This window comes from Rhinolophus ferrumequinum, chromosome 6, assembly GCF_004115265.2.
Source record: "Rhinolophus ferrumequinum isolate MPI-CBG mRhiFer1 chromosome 6, mRhiFer1_v1.p, whole genome shotgun sequence".
NCBI lineage: Eukaryota > Metazoa > Chordata > Mammalia > Chiroptera > Rhinolophidae > Rhinolophus > Rhinolophus ferrumequinum.
Genome location: NC_046289.1, coordinates 8,781,143 through 8,798,973, shown reverse-complemented (window position 1 = coordinate 8,798,973; position 17,831 = coordinate 8,781,143). Strand labels below are relative to the sequence as shown.

General features: G+C 51.2%; 1 protein-coding gene across 2 annotated transcripts; it reads right to left on the bottom strand.

The window, feature by feature from the left end:
- Window positions 1–5,530: 5,530 nt before the first annotated feature.
- SERPINA1 (serpin family A member 1) lies at window positions 5,531–15,577 on the bottom strand. Of its 2 annotated transcripts, none has more exons than XM_033108956.1 (5): window positions 15,470–15,577; window positions 9,141–9,784; window positions 7,675–7,945; window positions 6,717–6,864; window positions 5,531–5,808 (listed from the first exon to the last, which is right to left on the bottom strand). In XM_033108956.1, the coding sequence occupies exons 2-5, from the start codon at window positions 9,778–9,780 to the stop codon at window positions 5,617–5,619; spliced, it is 1,251 nt and encodes a 416-aa protein (XP_032964847.1). In that variant the 5' UTR covers window positions 9,781–9,784; window positions 15,470–15,577; the 3' UTR covers window positions 5,531–5,616. The 2 variants fall into 2 exon arrangements, with proteins under 2 accessions (XP_032964847.1, XP_032964846.1); XM_033108955.1 differs by having other exon boundaries at window positions 15,474–15,577.
- Between the last annotated feature and the right edge of the window lie 2,254 nt (window positions 15,578–17,831).

Sequence of the window (17,831 nt, the reverse complement as noted above, 5' to 3'; positions counted from 1 at the left end):
AGCCCATGAAAGTCACTTATTCTCCAGAGAGGCTCGCTGGGCTGGTCTTGCCCACGGGCTGTCCCACACTCTCTCATGGCTTCACCTATTTATAGAGCAGTCTCAGGGATTAGGACGCCACGTTCCATAGCCCAATAACTGCCCGCCCCCACTTTTCGTGCAGGAAATAAGCCTGGGGAGCTTCCTGTACCTGGCCAGCGAGCACCTGATACCACCGGAGGGCCTTGCTGTGCTTCCCTGAGGTGGCCTCGTCTAGTGGAACCAGCAGGCGCAAGGCCACCTGAGGGTGGGCTGATGGGAGCCCATGACCATGCAGGACCAAGGGTTCATCTTGCTTTGATACCCACCTCACAGAGTTATTGAGAGGAGTAAGTGATTAAAACACACCCAGAGCCTAGAACTGCGCCTGAGACATGGTTGTCCTTGAATACATAAATGTCAGTGGCCTGAAGTCACAGGGCTTGTTGCTGTCAAGGTACCAGCCCTAAGAAAGCTCATGTCGAGAGCTGGGATCTGTGACCCTCAGGCTCCAAAGTCCATTTGTCCTGGAACAGAAGGGAGATAACAGGCACCGGCCAAGTGCCAAGGCTCAGAGCAACCACATGAAAGAATGAATGACGTTGGGCCGCCCTCATGTCGTTAGTATCTTGCAGAATATTAAAGACCTTAAGGGATCTTAATGCTCCGTTTCGCTGGTGAGAAAACCGAGGCTCGCAGTGGGGAGGTGACTTCTCCAGCTCCCGGAGAATGTTAGCGGTAGGCTGTGAAAAGATCCCAGGCTGTCTGACTCCCGCTCAGGGTCCATGGTAGCCAACTGTATGAATATCTGTAATTTACTCTTTCCAGAGACAGGAAAGTGGAAAGCTAGCCCCAAACTATTACTTTTGGAATCTGCAGACTTGATGTGTGATTAATATTTGGTAAGAACCAGCACGAAGAAACACTTCGCAGAATAATCCATAGAAGAAATTTGAAGGAGTTAGGTCTCATGATTCTCATTTTTCAGTAATGGAAACTGAGACACACAGAGACCAAATGGCCTGGCCAGGGCTCTACACTAATTAGAGGCTGATGTAGGATACCTGAATTCTTTGCATGTTGTTGTACTGCCTTTAGCATTTTCATTTTAACATTTTAATGCTGAAGGTCACCTCAGGACTAAAGGACATTACATTAATAATACTCAGAACATACTTTGAGGCTGCGGACTAAAGAAAAAATTAGCTTTTTAAAATTAATACACAGTTCTCACTTGCTGTGTTTGCTGTGGTCTCTGTGATAGTTCCACTGTGGCATTAAAAATATTCTAACAGCTCTGATCTTCCATTATATGGTGTTCGCTTTGTTCTCAGGTAACCAAAGTGATAAAAAGTCCCAAGGGAACATCTGATCATGGAGACCAAATGTCCCTGGTATTATCTGTCACAAGCTTTCCCTGTGGGACTGTCCTGTTGTTACCTTTTCCCATGTGACTCCACCTCACATCCCCCAAATTTCCTACCACATGCTTACAACGGCCACCTGGACTATTTCCCCCTGGCATGGGTTTTTTTCCGACATTTTCTTTCCAGTTCCCTCCTGAGGTTTGCCTTTCTACCTTTCCTTGTCCTTTTTGATCTTAGCTGTTGATAAAGGCTTGCTTTTTAGGTGAAGTCTTCTTTGAATGCATTTTCTCAAATTCTAGTTGCATCAGTCAGGATGGGCTGGGTTTTGCTGCGGCAACAAATTGCTCAGAATCTTGATGGCTAGCACCCTGATTTGCTGCCTGTGTCCTCGCTGGGAAGGGACATGTCTTGGTGAGAGGGCCTTCCTCTGATTTCTCCACCCTGGAGCTCTACTTCCATTAGTCCTGCAAGACTTGGCTTGATTTCATTCCAAAGCAATCCTGCAGGGCCTGGCCATGAGTGTGGCTGTGTGATTGCTGGCAGCACCAGTCATGAATGTCCAACAAAGAACAGCAACAGAAAGGCCCCAGCTTCTGAAGGAGCTCTCAGTTGCCCAGGTTGTTTGCGGATGTTTGTGGGTTGTCGCTGATGGCTCTGGAAGGACTTCGAACATGCACTCTCACCACGCGGTAAGGCCTGATTCGTTAACCATTATCTACCACCACAGATCAGTGTTCTTCAAGGTGGGTCCTGGGTCTCCTTTTCTCTATCCCCAGGATATTGCAGATACGCAGGAAATGTTAGTGTTTTCTTGTTGAACAAATGCCCACCCCCTGGGCTTGTGGAGAGGATCAAGGGAGCACGTGGGCTAGAAATCCACATGTGATCTGTATTTCCCATTTCTGAATCAGTGCACCTGTGTGAGAGCCCAGACGCTCCCTTGACTTTTGTCTTCATTTTATGAATGAGGCTCAGATGCCCCAGTCAGGACAGAGCTCGCACTTAAACTCAAAAGTTTGTTATTTATGCTTAAAATTGAACTGGCGTGTCTTTCCTTTCAAACTGATAGAGAGGTGTTACTGTCATCACCATGTTGTCCCTGCCTCAGCCTGGAGCCTGCTTGTGTGTTTCCTTCTCATCTGTATCAGAGAAGAGCTGGGTCCTTGCTGGAGGGGACAACTAACCTGGACCAGTCCTGAACCCCCAGAAGCTGTGTCTTCAGCTGGTGTTAGGCTAGAGAGGTGGACCCTGTGTGAACTGGGAGGTTGGAATTATTCATAATGTCTGAGATGTCTGGAAAATGCATACTGTCGGGGCAGCCCAGGCCTAAATGAGGGACCTGCCTTCTAGGTCTGGCTGGCAGGTCTTCCAACCTGCTGGAACTCCATTTCCCCATCTGTAAATTGGGGGTAATGATTCCTAGCCTATGTCCTTCAAGAACTGGTTTCAAGAGCCAGTGGGTGTGTGTGTATATATATATATATATATATATATATATATATATATATATATATATATACATATTTAATTCAAATCTATTGGGGTGACAATGATTAGTAAAATTATGTGGGTTTCAAGTGTACAGTTCTATAATATGTTATCTATATATCAATCCCATTGTGTGTTCACCACCCAGAGTCAGTTCTCCTTCCATCACCATATATTTGACCCTGGTAAGGGAGGACGGGGTGGTAGATAAATAAACAGTGAATATATCTTAAATGCTCTGAAGAGTAGGCAAAGCTGAGGCTTATGGCTGTCCTGACTGATTGGTGGCACACTCTAGTCATCCTTCTGACAAGGTGGCCCTGATTCTTTGCCCACCCCATGATGAACCCTATTCGTTCCCATCTGAGCCAATGAATTCCCCTCTGGGGTTTTAAGCTAATTTGAATTGGATCCCAGCCAATCAGCGTGCAGACAGATGTAAGGACAGGCCATTGTCAGAAGTGAAATGATGGTATCTTAGGTGAGTACACCCAGCTCATTCAGCGTTCTTGGCCTTTCCCTGGACGCTCAGGAGTTCCAGCTGGCCTTTGCATCTGCCCCTTTTCTGCCACGAAATGCTGCTGTGGGGGAGTGTGAAGTGTTGTGAAGGTGGCTTGCTGAGGGCTATGCACTCTGTAAACTGTTGGGGCGGTGGGAACAGCTGTAGCAACTCAGCCCCTTTCCCACTGGGGCCAAGGGGTGTTTCTCTTGCAGAGGTATGTGCTGTGGGCCCCAGCCTTCCTTATATTCCTCCTTGAAGGAGGAATTCAGCTCTGCATAAGTCCAGTGGGGCTGTCTGAGAGGGAGCGTGGTGATGTGAGGTTCGGAGGACCAAGGAAGGCCCTAAAGCCACTTATTAGCTCCATGACCATGAGCAAGACAGCTAGCCTCTCTGAGCCTCGATGTCCTCATCTATAGAATGGGCATAAAAAAAAAAAAAGCAGCTCTGCTCACGGCATCACACTGCTGCTATGAAAATTCAGTGAGAAAATGCTTGAATGACCCCTCCCGAGAGCCAGGCGTGGAGAGGATCAGCATGCCACCAATAAAGTTCCTGACATCGGCACCCCGCTCTGTTCTTTACATGCTGTGTTAACTATTCAATGTGAATCTCACACCAACTCAAGGTATGTTTTATGTCCATATGAGAGTCTACTGAGGCTCAGAGAGGTTTGGCAACCTCACTAAAGTCACACAGCTGGAAAGTGGCAGAGTCTGAACTTGATCCAGTTCCTTAGACCCTCAGATCTGGCATCACTGTAGGTGTTTGACAATGTTCATCTCATTATTGGGATTTGTGGAAACTGGAAGTCTCTAGACAGAGAAAACTCAAGAGGATATGAGGCTTATTTGGGAAACAGTTGAACCCATTATATTAAATGATGTAAAACTGCACGTATGTGGCCATTTTGACTTAAAAGGTGTACATTTCTATGACTCAGCCATGTTCTTTAGGTGTACGTTCAACGCAGTGAGTGGCTTAGACGGTGATTACTAGATTTGTGTGAGATGGAGCAGCCCTTCCCCAGGACAAGCAAATCCCCTGAGAGCCCCGGGAGCTCGCTCCTTCAGGCTGGGGGCCCAGCCAGGCTTCCTGACTGCTGTAGCCCTTCGGCAGGGCCTTGGACACAGGAAGGAGCCACGTGGCCCTTGGTGAAAAGGGCTGCTCCTGGGGCAGCCTCTAGTTCTGGCCCAGAAGCTATGGTTTCCCTTCGAAGACCATCTGTAAAATGTGTCATCCGTCAGAGCTCAGCCAGGGAGGGCAGGCAGGGTCAGTGGGGGTCAGGAGTCTGCTATACTTCCTCTCTTGTGACCAAATAATCATTGGAATGACTTTCCAGAGCCACCCAGGATATCTTGGCCATATGTTGAGGGAGGACAAGAGGACGTAGGGTACGTGTCTTGGGGGTTGAATCTCCTGGTCAGTTTGAACAGGTGATACAGACCAAGAGCAGAGACCATTGTCTTCCCCTGGGGAGAAAAGACCTGCTTCTAGGAAGATGTTTTGAAGGACCTGAGGCAGAGATGGAATGACAAGGACAGAATATATATTCCCAGTCCAATCCCATTGGAAAGGACTCCTGGAAAGATCAGCCAGAACTGTTTGCAGAAAGACCTGTGAGCAGTCGGGGCGCAAGCCTGGCTCAGGGGACAATGTGGGATGAAAACGGGACCTGGCCTTCATGCTCCACTGCTGGACATGTGGCGGCTCAGTGCCCCTGTGTGACCTGAAGGTGCTGGGAGCACCAGGGAGGCAGCCTTGTGGCAGGTGCCAGCCACCCTGCAGGGTGAGAGGCTCTCACGGGGGCACAGAGGTAGGGGCTTAGCAGGAGGACTTGGGGGACCCTTGGTGGACCTCCTTGGTGGAGGCAGGGGCCCTGGGCTGGAATTTGAGCGTGTGATACCCCTTGAGCAATTCCCAGACAAGACTGGAAACGTGGAGCCTTTCCATAGTGATTGGGGTGAGGCAGTAAGCTGTGGCTTTCAGCCACTGTTCTCTTGGCCGAGCACAGTGCCTGGACAGGGTAAACGTTTAATACAATACACATTAACATAGTGGCTACATGAAAGATCGCTGTAGCCTGGATCCCACACACGTCCTGGGGACATACGGGGAGATTTAGAGATAAGAAGATGAGGGATTGGCACATGTCACACTCAAGTTTGGCCGGGCCAGTCATTCTTTATTGTCATCTAGGAAGGGGACCTGAGCTCGGAGGGGAGGGCTGAACCAGACAGGCAGTTACTTTTGGGTAGGGTTCACCACTTTTCCTACAAAGAGGGGACTCTTGGTGTTTTTATCGTAGATGATGGTGACGAAGGGCCTGTTAAACTCAACAGTTGGGGGAATGGACATTGGAATGGCTTCCATAAATGTGGCACCAGCAGCTTCTGTCCCTTTCTCGTCGATGGTCAGCACAGCCTTATGTAGGGCCTGGAGGGGAGAGAGCAGAGGCCGATTCTGAGCAGACACAGGCTCCCCTGCCTCCACAGACTCCCCTGCCCCCACAGACTCCCCCGCCCCCCACCGCAGGCTCCCCCGCCCTCACAGGCCTGGAAGCAAGAACTGAAGAGGAGAGTGGTACCCAGGGAGGGGCTCACTGGGCCTGTCCCCACCAGCCTGTCCTTCCCCAGCCTTCTCCTCCCTCCCTGCAGGGGGCACACGGCCCTGTAGCCACCTTCTCGAGGCCTGTGCCTGACTCCCACCGCACACTCTCACTTCTCCTTCCTGACCACATTCTCCGCCTCCCCGGAAACAACCCAGCACCTCAGGAGGTACAACATTTACTTGAACTTTCTGTCTTTCTTGACATATCACTTGTTTGCAGTGTTAGACTTTAAGCTCCTGGGGGGCCAGGACTTTGACGGGGTCCTTCACAGCCAGGCACTCAGTTTGTAGCCTGTATTGAACTGCAGTTGGTCACCTTTAATTCTTCTGAACAAATGGCATTTTTGGCCCAAATCACTCATTAACTCAGATTTGGTGATTCATCGATAGCTCCCAATGTCACTGGACACGGGGGCCAAAAGTCCTTTGAAGTCCTTGACCTTAACTTTGTCTTTGTAAATATGGGTCCAAAGAAGGAGAGGCCCTGACCAAAGATGAGGCAGAGGGTCAGTGACACAACCTCAGAGGATGTCCCTAAAATGTCCAAAGCACATGAGGCCACCTCCCCCACTCAGTCATCTGACCACATCCCACTCTGGGTGGATGCAGTGGCATTCCTCGGCCACCTCAGTCTGTAGGTGTGTTTGCGACCCTTTGCCCTTGCTCAGCTCACCCCTGTCTGATCTGCATTCTCCTTACACATTCTGACCTACGGACACCACGGACGGACTCACCTTGGACAGCTTCAGGGGTGTGTCCTCACTGATCCCGGACAGGTCAGCCCCGTTGCTGAAGACCCTGGTGATGCCCAGGTTGCCCAAGAGGGTTTGCAGATCGTAGGTTCCAGAAATGGACAGTTTAGGCAAATGTAAACTGGCAGACCTGTCATAATGGTTGGAAAACAAAGGAATTTCACAGCATTGAAAGTTTCCTTTTCTGATTATTTCCCCCACTTAGTGCCCTGCTTCTTTGCTCAGTGGAGATGGATGTTGGTTTATTCTATGTTTGGATCCTCTGTACCTATGTCGGAGAGTGTTAGAATAATTGGGATCTTCTTGTGCTGCAATACCTCTCAAATGCCACCTCCTCTGAGAAGCCGTCCAGGCAGACCCAGGTGTCCTGTGGAAGCACTTTGCACACTGCCCTGCCGGGTTTGGTCACCCTCAGACAGGGACTTCTGTGTGGGTGGAATCCCAGGGGAACGTGGGGTGTGGGGTCAGGTGCTGAGTGACATTGGCCCAGTGACTGATGAGTGACTGCGTGGGGCTGATGGCTCAGCTCTTGTTTTCCATGGGGACAAAGTGTGGCCCCGAGAAGGGTCTGACATGATCCTAGCCGGACTTTCTATCCGTTCACTCCACACTCCATTTCTGCCAGGAAGCCCATCGCTCCCTTCTTGGGTTTCTCATGGCATGTGTTGGTGTTACTCTAACTGCACCTGGTGTGGGTACCAGGAAGAGGCAGGGTCCGTGCTGTGGAGGAAGTCCCCAAGGTCAGGACCGTTTCCTCCTCAGCTGTGGGCACCGTCCGTCTCACGGAGCCCGGCTGGTGCCACCTGAATGGACGCTGGCCTCTGTGTCTGCAAGCACAAGGCCACGCACAGTGGCTTGGCCCACGCTAGGTGGGTCCACTCTCCCCCACCCCGGTGGCCAGGCCTGGTGTGCCAGGCCAGCCTATGGTTTGGGCACTTACCTCACGTTTCTCTTCTTCAGGAAATTGGTGAGGGCCTCCTTGGTGAGGTTGCTCTCCATATGCTCCATTTTCCCCTCGTCCGGCAGGATGAAGAAGGCGGTGGCATTGCCCACGTAGTCCATGAGCAGCACCAAGCTGGACAGCGTGTCACAGCGGTGCATGTCAAACATGCCCAGGCGCTTCATCATGGGCACCTTGACCGTGGTGCCCGCGTCCACATGGAAGTCCTCCTCAACGGTCTGGTCAACCTCGAAGGGCTTCTCCCATTTGCCTGGAGAGAAGGGAGGGTGCAAGTCAGCTGGTGGCAGGGGTCGGGGGGGTGGTTAGGAACAAGCGGGAGAGGAAAGCAGGCCTGAGCCTCCTCGATGAGATGTTTCTCTCTGAGCCTCTGCTTCCCCATCTGTAAAATGGAGCTAAAACGCACATCCGTCCACTGAAAGGACTTTTGTCGATGATGGCAGCCTAGACTAGGGTCCAGATTTTCTGTATTGTAAAGGCTACGGGATGCCGCTCTGGCTGGGCAGAGTAAGCTTTGAACTTGCATTTCATGCTTATTTAATTGAGGGCTGCTTAGAAGATTCTAGATGAAAATTATTGGCATCAGTCATACGTGGCATCTCCTCGTCCGAGTCTCCCTGCCCCTTATTCATTGGCGGTTCTTTGCATTCAGGGAAATCACTCTGTTCTGACTCTAATGACCTTTTCCTGGACCAACATGTGAAATGCAGGGGCCTGGCCATGTCCCTCCCTGCTATCCCAACTGAATGTCACCATCCTGGAAAGTCAGAGGACATGGGAACCTCGGGGTCCCCTGAGCTCAAGTTTCTCATTGGATGGGAGATGGAGACTGAGGCTGCAGAGGGAACAAGACCTGCGGAAAGTCGCACAGCACACCTGGGACCCAAGATGGGCTGACTCCAGCCTCGCTGCTCTCAGATCCGCCTCAGATCAAGGAGCCCACAGTGTGAAGGAAGCAGCCCCTGACATTGACTGTCGCCTCCCCTTCCCCAGGCTATTTCCATAGACTGTTGAAACGGCCTCAGAATGCCCTCTGGGGCCCACGGGTTCCTCCTTCCACTACACTAGAGTTGTTCTAAGTTGTTCCATGAAACTATTCCCTCATGCACGCTGCTAAAGTTTGCCTTTCTGGCTCTCTGTTGGAGGACACATTGCATGTTTTACCTCCCTCCCTGGTAGGGGTGTGCAGTGCACCTGAGAACGTTCACACCGTAAAAGGCTCTGAAAAGTCCTGCAGGGAACATGGGGCTTTAACTGTTTTCCTCATTGCTCCCTAACCTACTTCATCGTGGAAAGGTTTTTAGTGGTTGTGTGAGGACACTTGAATAACACATGCAGAGATGCACAGCCACATCACATCGTGTACTGCCAAGGAAAGTTTAAGAACTGACTGAGAATATTTGGGGATGTTTCCATGGGAACAAGCTCTGGCTAGTGGTGCAACCTACCTCTAAAGAAGATGTAATTCACCAGGGCAAAAACTGTGTTTTTGTCAAGCTCTGTGACCAGATCCACAATTTTTCCTTGGGTGCCCTTCTCTACATAATCGTTGATCCGTTTCTTGGCTGCCTCGGAATCCTGGAAGTTGATGGAGAAGGCTTCTGAGTGGTACAGTTTCTTGATGTCCTCCAAAAACTTATCCACTAGCTTCGCCTTCTCGCTGATGAACAAGCCATTACCGGTGGTCAGCTGCAGCTGGTTGTCTGGCTGGTTGAGGGTGTGGAGGAGATTCTGGAAGCCTTCGTGGATATCGGCCTCTGCTCTCTCGGTGAGGTTGAAACCTAGACCCTCCAGGATCTGGGTGTGAGTTTCCCCCTTGGTCCCCAGGGAGAGCACTGCCAAGGCTGCAGCGATGCTCACTGGGGAGAAGAAGATGTTGGACTTGGACTGATGGGCCACCAGGCGGTAGAGGCTGAAAGCGAAGTCTGCCAGGTTCGGGGCAATCCTGTGGCTGGCCGGCTGGTCACAGAGCTTGGATGCATTAGTCTCCTGGACACCGTCGCCCTGGAGACCCTCAGCCAGGGAGCCAGGGACCAGGCAGCACAGGCCTGCCAGCAGGAGGAGGCCCCACGTGATGGAGGATGGCATTGTCCTGCAAGAGGAGAAGGGGCCCCATACCCAAGTCAGGCATGTGGTGAGTCCCCCTGGACACCGATTAACACCATGAAAAGCATCCAGAGTTTATTAAGCATCTACTATGTGCCAACCCTATGCCAAGCCTTTGCCTACGTCAGCATCATTGGAAGACTCCCACCAGAATCACACCCAGATCGTCTGGGTCTGGAATTCACACTCTCAATGTCCCCACTAACATTTGCAATGGCCCTGAGGTGCAAGTGCCAAAGCTCCTGTTTTACAAAAAGGGTAACTGAAGAACAGCAAGCATAAGGTACATGCACACGATACTCAGGAAGTGGCCAGATTAGACGTGGGGATGATTGGATCTGGAACAGCCCTAGGAGCACTGCCATCGAACCCTGTTATTTGGTGGACAGAGAGGCTACTGCCCAGAGGGGAGGATCTTACACAAGGACATACAACCAGAACACAGCGGAGCTTTGAGGATACTCAGGGTTGGGGTGGGGGGTTGTGTCCCGTGGACAGTCACGTGAGCCTCAGCCCTTACGGCCAGAGGGCTGCCCTCACAATGAGTCTGTGATCTCGGCCATATGAATGGGGTGTCGTCCCTGCAGTCAGCTTAGCTGCTTATCCCGGTCACCACCTGTGTGTGTCCCAGCTCTGGGCTCAGCAAGGACTGGGTGTTTGAGACGCGCGTCTTTCTCGTGTAGCAGGGGCTTCTGTGTGTTTGGAGAGGGGTAGTTATTGAAATAGCATCTTTTTTCTCTTCACACAGACCTGGTTCCTCGGTACAGATCATTTAGTCACTCTGGCCCTCACTTAGCCTCATGTACAGAGTGAGGTTGTTAGGAGAACTTAATGAAATTAGTATAGACATCAAGTCTTACATTGAGGGCTCTGAGAGAGCAGCTGGATGAAGGAGAGGCTAGTCGGGGGTGCAAAGTAGAAGCCTTCAGAGGACAGGCAGGGGAGGGAAATGTGATCCATGGCTGGGGGGTGAGTGTGGGGCCAGACAGGTGGGAGGGGCAAGGCCTGTGGCTGACCCAGCAGGCGCAGATTCTATTTAGGGATGGTCACTGTCACAGCAGCGACGCAGATCCCTCCTTGCCCCACAGAGCTCCCTCACTCCAGATATCCCCAGCGCCTGTCTGCAGCCCCCAAGCGCAGCCTGCTCTGCTCGTGGATGTTGAGATGCAAGCAGAGGAAGGTGTGTCTGTGGCCGCCTATGAGGTGTGATCAAACAATATGGTGAATGTTGAAATAAACAAAAATATATTACTTTGGGGGAATAGAATCAATAATGTGGTAAAGATTCTGTAGGGTATTCGATGGACACTTGTCTTATTGGGGACACCGCTTCATGGATGGTGTAGATGCCTGGCCACTGTACTGTACACCTGAAGCTGAAGCTGAATAATAATGAATATCAACTATAATTTTATATATTTATAGTCACGGGACATGGAATACAGCATAAGGAATAGAGTCAGTGGAACTGTAACAGCTATGTACGATGACAGAGGGGTAGTAGACTGGGGGAGGAGGGTTATCACTTTGTGAGGGGTATAAATGTCTAACTAGTACATTGTGTTACACACCTGAAACTAATTTAAAAGAAATATTACAGTAATGGACATTACCATTAGTCCTCCTCAAAATACCTCCCCCCCGCTTTGAAGACATGTATCCCATCGTCCTCGCCACTTTCTGAAGCAGTTCTGGAAGTCCTCTTTCGTGAGTGTCTTTACTTGCACTGTCGTGGCTGCCTCCATGTTCTGAATCAATTCAAAACGTTTCCCTTTCATGGTCATTTTGACTTTGGGTAAGAGCCAGAAATCACATGGTGCCAGGTCCACTGAATAAGGTGGATGAGGACACACTGTAATGTTTTTATTTGACAGAAATTTCCATACCAGAAGCGATATGTGACACGGACCACTGTCTGATGGAGAATGAAATAAAGACACTCACGGAAGAGGACTTCCAGAACTGCTTCAGAAAGTGGTGAGAATGGTGGGATAAGTGTGCTTGATGCGAAGGAGAGTATTTTGAGGGGAATTAATGGCAATGTGTCTTTTACTGTAATACATTTTTAAAAATTTAAACATTCACCATATCTTTTGATCATCCCTCGTCGCTAGGTATGCCTCACATAACTAAAACCATCATTTTATAAAATACAGAGACAAAAGAGTCCTTGAATTGGGCACATAAAAACCTGAGTGGAAAAAGTTGGAAATAAGAAAGGCTGGCTTTCATCTATTCCCTTGGACTTTTAAAAGTTTTTTTTCCAATAAAACAACAAAAAGAAGCACCAAACTGGTCTCTTCCCACCACCTTCTTTCTAGCATTCATGCCTCTAAATAATCCAAACAAAGCAGACCATGCATTACATAATATGTGTTTATATTTTTCTTGAACTAGCCTGTGGTTTTAGAGCTGAATCTTACTAAAATTAGTTCTGTATGTTTCCATCTGCCTCAGGTTTCTTTTGACTTCCTCTAGTGGGTGTGGTCCTTCAGAATTCATGGAAATTCCCCATCTTTGTAGGCAGGACCCAGAGATCAGGAGAGATCAGAGATCTTAGGTGTGGTCCTTCAGAGTTCATGGAAATTCCCCATCTTTCCAGGCAGGACCCAGAGTTCAGGAGGGATTAGGACCTTGGCAGGGTGGGGACACGAAATATGCCAAAAGACCTCAGGGCCAGAGGCTGTGGCTTCTAGCCCTGACAAGGCCACTGCTGTCCACTTGGACTTGGGTAAACATCTTCTTGTCCTGGGGCATTTTCTCTCCATGTGATAAATCAAGGTGGGGATAGACCTAACTGAAGTCCTGGGCACTAACGTTGGATGCTTTATGAGAGGGGCAGCCAGGTTAGGTGGCACAAACTGGACTGGGACGTCCCATGGGGAAGGATGTGGTGAGGTGCCCTCTCACTTAGAAGGTGGCAAGCCTGCCGTGAGGCTGAGGTGGAGAGCGGCTACAACTGGGCGAGCGCTTGTTGCCCCCAGTCCATCTTCCTGGGTGTTAGATCACCCGCTCCGGCTTCCTCCCTCTACAGTAAGGGGTGTGAAGCCCAAAGCCGGTCAGGGCCTTGCCAAGGCCACACAGTGAGGCAGTGACAAAGCTGGAACAAGCCTTGGTTTTCTCGCCACTTGAACTACAGACTGAGACAGCCATGTCCTCAGGTCTCAGATTCTACGATTGTCAGCATTGGGCCCTAAGGGACCCTGACCTTCAGCCTCCTGTTGGCTTTATTTTGCCTCCCAATCTGTTTCTTACAACTTTGGGGGCCCAAGATTTCTGCTCTCTCCTCGCCCTTCTGTCAAAGGCAGCACCCCACACCCTCCCCAAAGCCTAGTGCCAGGGAAGCCACCCCAAGATGAGAAAGTAGAAGTGAGGCATCCGGAGGTGTATGGACCAAAGGAATGAAGCAAAGGAATGAAGACATCATGATGATGTTTCCAGAGTCTGTAGCAGGTAGGGTAGAATGAAGGGAACCATCCCTTTTGGCTAATCTCATACCGTGTCCACCCAGAAGCATGAAACGAGTGGCTGACGGTGACCTAGTGGGTTTCAGGGAAACAACTGTGCATGAGGTCACAACCTGCTGAAACCTGGCATTTAATAAGCCCAGGTGTGACCCAGCTCTGCCACTTACAGGCAAGTGCCTTGGGCAAGTGACTTCACTTTTTTGAGCCTCATCTTCCTGTTTGTAAAGTGGAGAAAAGAATCTCTTACAGGGCAGTTGTGAGAAACAAACAAGGTGATGGCACCTACCAGGTATGGCAGCCTCCCTATACCTGCATACAGGCAGGGACCACGCTTGAGAACTGGCAGATTTCTTCCTGGCCAGTTACCACATTGCCCAGGACCAGAGAAGGAGCCCCTGCTCAGCAATGAACCACCTTTGAGTTTGGAAAATTTTAAATTCAATCCTCTAAATATTTATTTATTGCCTATTAGCTGCCAAACGCTATGCACGGCAAACATCACATCACTGTCGTCATCATCACACTTCGCAAATATCTGGTACTTGATATGCACTGTTTCATCTAATCTTCCTTCAAAGCTTACCCTTTTGGGTGGGAATTATTATTAGCCCCGTTTTCTAGATGGAGAAATTGAGGCCTACAGAGGTTAAGTAACTTACTGAAAACCATGGAGCTAGTTGCTTACAGAGCTGGGATTGAACCCTAGGCATTTCAATTTCAGAACCTGGCTTTCAGCCTTTCTCTATGTATCAAGCTGAAGCCAGAAGCCTTGAAACAGAAAAATGCAGAGGTGTCCTGGCTAAATCAAGAGGAGCAGCATTGCTTTGTGGCTAAGCTCAGAGGCTACGAGGCCAGAATGCTCGTGTTCCACGTGCTATCAGCTGTGTGATGTTGGATAAGTTACTTAACCTCTCTGAACCTCAGTTTTCTGGAAATGATAAGGGTGTACTTCCTCATAGAGTTATTGTGCAATTTAAATATGCGCAAAGTGCCAAGAAATGCCTGGCACACAGTCAGCTCTCAGGAAGCATCAGTTGATATTGATTTCGTTGTGGGTCTTTCAGAGCACTATATGGGAGTCCAATTGCCTTGGCTATGGTCATCTTTGTAGCACTAGCTCCAAAATCCAATGACAGAAAAAAGAAATCATATCCTTCAACACTCCAGAGGTCAAGGCCAGTGGGTTGGGGTGAGAAGAAAGAGGGCAAAGGTTATCTATCTATTGCCTAAGAGGAAAGAGAAGTTGAGACCGCCCAGCACCAGTGAGGCCCGAGGCCAGCCCGGGCTTCCCGCGTCCCAAATGGCGCCCAAGGCCCCAGAGAATTAATGTTCGCAGTAAGAAGTGGATCAGGAGTATGAGTGCTGGAGCTAAGTGCCCCGAGTTTGAATCCTGGATGGTCTGTAATTTGGGGCAAGTTATAAACTTCTCTATCCTCATCTATAAAATGGGAGTAACCACGGTAACTACTTCAGAAGGTTGTTGTGGGGCTTAAATGTGGGACTGCTTACAAGAAGCCTAGCAGCCACCTGGTCAGAGGGAGGGCTCAGGAACACCGCTCGGCGCCCCCATGATGGTGCCCCTCCCAGCGTTTCCCATCTTGCTCTGTGCATGAGGACACCCAGGGCCAGTGCACAGGGAGGCCCATTTTGATCCCTCCAGGCTGAAGCCTGGCACAGCTCCGTTCTGAGCATTTCTGCAGAGGATGGAGGCCCGATGAGCAGCTGGGACTCTGGGCTTCTAGTCTGGACTGGCCTCCCCACCAGTTCCCCTCAGTAGCCTGGGCTTCCCACTGTCCCTCTCTGGGCCTTAATTTCCTCATCTGTAGCACAGGAAAAGATACCCAGCCAAGCAGTAGGGGAGGGGAGGCCTACTGGAGATGACTGGCAGGAAGGGTGCAGCTCTGCCAACAGAAACATGCTCCTTCCTGGGTCCCAGGACACCACAGCCTGCTTATCCACAGCCACCTCCACTTCTGCTTATCGAGGGCCAGTTTATTCACCAGTAGGTACTGGGGAGGCCCTGGGCAGGCTCTGGGGAGCAGGAGAAGATCTTCAAGGATGCTATTGCTATGACGACAGGAGCCCCCCCCACCCCACTCCACTTTCCATACATCTCTGGCGGGGGTGACGGTGGGGTGCTGCCTGGGTATGCAGGGACCCCGAAGCCCCCTCCGGAGACTCTCCCCAGCAGAAGGCATACGTACTTACGATTCACTGTCCTGGGCCGGGGCTGGTGACCAAGGCTGAGGAGACAGAGCCCTGTCCTCGTCTGTATTTAAGCAGTGGACCCAGAGGCGCGATGGGGGAGGCTGCTGGTGAACATTAACCAAGGTCAACCCAGTTATCGGAGGAGCAAACAGGGCCTAAGTCCGTCCTCCTGACAATGAGCTGCCCGCCCACGCTGCCTGTATGTGCTCTCCCTGGACAGCGCACAGCCCGTTCTCCACAGACCAAAGGGAATCATTGTCCCGCTCGTAAATCGCGGCATCCTGCATCCAAGGTGGGGGTGGCGTGAGTCAGGCACTTTGGGACAACATTACTGTCCTGGCCCTACATTTGCACTGGGGAGTTCTCCATGGCTGCCTTATTGGTAGCGAGAGCTGCCATTTACTGAGCAGCCTTGAAATACCTGCTGCTGCTGACGCACTGCTGCCATGAGCAGTGGGTATGTGTGTGGGGGGGCTGAGGGGTGGCGGCTGCAATGGGTGATGTGCCCACTTGTCAGACAGGGAAACTGAGGCCCATAACACACAGGCTATTCATTCCAAGTCAGATACAAAACCTCACTCAACTTCCTTGAGTTGAAACGGGGGGTCTGATTGACGGGGACGTAGCCATTTTAGGCTGGGTGGCCGTGGGCACAGGTCAGGGGTCAGAGAGTACATTTAGAAAGAAGAGCTGTGCTGCTTTAGGCACACTGCTTTACCTCTCTGAACCAGAGGGTGTTTTCACCTGCACCACCAGGGTTTGGAAGTCCTACTTCCTACGGTACCATGGTTGTCAGGGATACACAAAATGGCTTATGTAAAGTGCCACAGTAGGCTCTTTATTTTGGTCTACACAACCCTCTGGAAGCCCTGCTCTCCATGCTTCTCTGGGCAAGAGGAGGCTCAACTCCCCGCCAGGCTCAGACCTGTCTATTTCCGCTGGATGTGGCTCCTGGCAGACCAGTGCGATCCACATACTGCTGGAATTTTCCTCAGGAATGTGGCCCCGGTCCAGCTCTATTGCAGGCCCTTAGGGGCCCTGGTGGAGGTCGGGGGTGATGGTGCAGGGTTGAGGCCAGTAGGGCCCCACTTGACTGCGATCCCTTTAAAAACCTAAGGCAGACCACATCGCACTCTGTACCCCCTCCCCACACCCACACCTGCTTGAGACATAGTGTGTACTCCACAGGTATTTGTTGAATGACTGCATGGGTGAGTACATTTTTGTCTCCCTTCTCAGTTGTGGAACTCTGCCAGGTGAGTGACCTGCAGGTTCGTCTAGCACACAGGTTCAGACCAGGGAACCGGCTCCCCACTCATGGGCCATGAGATCTCGGGTAAGCTGTTTAACCTCCCTGTGCCTCAGTTTCCCCATCTGTATGATGGGATCACGACAGTACTAACTTTGTCGAGCTGCTATGAGGATTAAATGCAGCAGCTCAAAATGAGCTCAGAGCCCAGTGTTGGTGTGCACAGGACGCCCACCCCACCCCCCAGTGCCAGGGGGTCTCCCAGCGGAGGGCGTGAGGGAGGGGAGCCGTCCCTCTCTGAGCTCGTTTCTGCTCCTGCATGGGGGTGGTGCACACCCCCTCACAGTGTACTGCACTGAGCGACTGCATGAGAGGTCCATCCCCTCCCGACTGCCCAGTTCCACAATCTGGTTTCAGGGCCCCAACTCTTCCCCCTGAGCTGGCTGAATGGGCGTCTCCCCCACAGCTCTACATCTATTTGTAGCTTAGAGAGCTAGGCTGTGGCTGAGGTGAGGCCACCCTCCACACCTCTTGGGCATTTCTTCTCCTCCTTGTGCCTCAATTTCCCCATCTGTACATTGGCCTTTCTCCAAGCTTGTCTACCCCTCCCACCGCTCGCACTGGATGGACAACAGCAAGCACCCCACTGTCCAGGCTATGGCCAAGTTCGGCCCCCTCAGCCCAGTGGCCTGGGGACTGAGAGGAGGGCTGTCCTCCCTCTACCTCCGATTCCGAGTGCTGTGGTGGCCACGCCTCTTGTCGCCCCAACCTCCTGCTCTTCCTCCTCTTCCTCTGGAGCTTTGGGGTGCTGAGGGCTGCAGCACGCAGGCCACACGTGCCCCAAGCACAGTGCCCAGTCTCTGCCGCCTAGGAGGAAGGAGTGGCCGGTGGGGGCAGTAGGTCTGGGAGGGGCGGGGAACTGGGGCAGGAAGCTGCCTTGCACAAAGCTGCCAATAGCTATCAGGTGACCCTTCCCTGCCCGGGCAGTCCTGTGTGTCACCTGCTATTCCTGCTCTGTTTGGCCTATGTGACCCAGGACAAGTCACCTAGTTCCTCTGCAAGAGGGATGGTGGCACCCAGTTCAGAGGATTAATGGGGATGACAGGCAT

Bases quoted from the DNA above. Each gene is read 5' to 3' on its own strand.
- SERPINA1 (XM_033108956.1), bottom strand. From the start codon at position 9,780: ATGCCATCCTCCATCACGTGGGGCCTCCTCCTGCTGGCAGGCCTGTGC. The intron at 6,865-7,674 runs GTAAGTGCCCAA...CCATTATGACAG, and splicing joins CTGAAGAAGAGAAACGTGAG to GTCTGCCAGTTTACATTTGC. The intron at 5,809-6,716 runs GTGAGTCCGTCC...TCTCCCCTCCAG, and splicing joins CACCCCTGAAGCTGTCCAAG to GCCCTACATAAGGCTGTGCT.